The sequence below is a fragment of the Bidens hawaiensis genome, unplaced genomic scaffold (assembly GCF_021521415.1).
Source record: "Bidens hawaiensis isolate Kalapana, Puna unplaced genomic scaffold, B.hawaiensis_p1.1 tig00005152_1, whole genome shotgun sequence".
Lineage (NCBI taxonomy): Eukaryota > Viridiplantae > Streptophyta > Magnoliopsida > Asterales > Asteraceae > Bidens > Bidens hawaiensis.
In genome coordinates this window covers 1,536,489-1,538,355 of record NW_027491329.1, presented here as the reverse complement: position 1 = coordinate 1,538,355, position 1,867 = coordinate 1,536,489, and the positions used below count along the sequence as shown (strand labels likewise).

Here is a 1,867-nt window from a genome sequence, read left to right as displayed (position 1 = left end):
TTATGTGGGTGGAAATTCTCTTTGATTTTCGAATTTTTAAAATATATTTTATATATATATTTTTTATATATACCATGCGCTGCACGCCGACCCTACAGAGGCCACCGTAAGCTACGGTGGCCACCGTAGCTTACGGTAGGATTCTTTGGCGTAATCATCCCACCGTAAACAGAGGGTTGCTAGCGTAACAATATTAGGTCCACCTTAGCTTACGGGTGGAGACTGTAAAGAAGATATCTCTTCTTCTTCATTCTCAACAGGAATGCATCAAACTTCCCTTCCATATAGATCGTCGTGGCATGAACTCAGAATTGATTCGCTTTGATTCCGCCCCTACTTCAATGAAAGCTAGCTCCTACTCCTCCTTCATCGTCGTTGGTCCTTTTTTTACATTGTATAGTGAGAAAGCTCACCCCTGCCTTTAGACGAGATCTTATATAGATTCTCATAAACCCTAGGAGCCTCTTTTCCTTCTGCCCAGCTCCCCATTCGACTTGCATGTGTTAAGCATATAGCTAGCGTTCCTTCTGATGCAGGATCAAACTCTTCTTTTGACTAGACTATGAAAAAAGACGGGTTCTATTCTATCTGGAATTTTTTTTACTAAAACACGGTTACCAAGTTAAAATACCTTACCCCCCTCACGAAACCCAGCATTGTCCTCAACACATGTCAAAGATACCTATGTCATCTTTCCCACACTTGGGTAAGATCCATTCCTTGAGGTGAGCAATAAAAACTAACAAAATAAATAAACAAAAAATAATTTACACAACGCCTAATGTACACTAACCAAACCTCGACCATTTAATTGGTTGTTTCCTCAGGCAACCGTAACAAGTAGCCTACCTTGTCCACTTCACACATGTTAATGTCCTTACCCTCTAAGTATGGTTTAAGTTGGTGTCCCTTCACAATTTGTCTTGTTTGATTATGCAAGTCTTCAATTTCTACATCACCAAACTTACCCACTCTTATTATAACATACGGACCCATCCATTTGCTCTTCAACTTTCCGGGAAAAAGCCTAAGCCGTGAGTTATATAAACAAACTTTTTGCCCTTCTTTAAAAACTCGATTTCTCAATTTGGCATCACGAACTTTTTTCAGCTTATCTTTGTATGCCGATGCGCATTCATAAGCCTCGTCCCTTATCTCCTCTAACTCAGCCAACTTCAACTTCCTCAACTCACCGGCTTCATTATAATCCATATTTACACTCTTAGTGGCCCACAATGCCCGGTGAGCCAACTCCATGGCAAATGACATCCTTTCCCATAAACCAACCGGTAAGGAGTTGTTCCTATGGGTGTTTTGTAAGTAGTTCGATACACTCATAGTGCATCATCCAACTTTACCGACCAATATTTTCTATCAACTCGCACAGTCTTCATCAATATTTCCTTAATTTGTCGGTTGGACACTTCAACTTGTCCACTTGTTTGTGGATGATACGGAGTAGCAATTCGATGATTCACGTTATACAACGTCAACAGTTTACCGAAATTGAAGTTCTTGAAATGCGTTCCACTATCACTTATCATCACTCGCGGGATTCTAAATCTTGCAAAAATATTGGATTGAACAAACTTACATACCACGGTGTGATCATTGGTCCTTGTTGCTATAGCCTCAACCCACTTTGAAACATAATCCACCGCCACCAAAATATATAAGTACCCGCAAGAATTTGGAAACGGGCCCATAAAGTCAATACCCCACACGTCAAAAATGTCAACCACCAATATGGTTTGCAAAGGCATCTCATCTCTTTTTGAAATTCCACCCATCTTTTGACAATTAACACAATGGCAGGCATATTCACTAGTATCTTTAAAAATTGTGGGCCAATAAAACCCACATGTAA

The 1,867-nt window shown here is 40.1% G+C and overlaps 1 protein-coding gene across 1 annotated transcript; it reads right to left on the bottom strand.

Annotated features, from left to right (window-relative positions):
* Nucleotides 1–807: 807 nt before the first annotated feature.
* Nucleotides 808–1,257, bottom strand: LOC143629098 (uncharacterized). The gene has a single exon (XM_077098460.1). It carries the CDS (start codon nucleotides 1,255–1,257, stop codon nucleotides 808–810), a length of 450 nt encoding a protein of 149 aa, XP_076954575.1.
* Nucleotides 1,258–1,867: the final 610 nt, after the last annotated feature.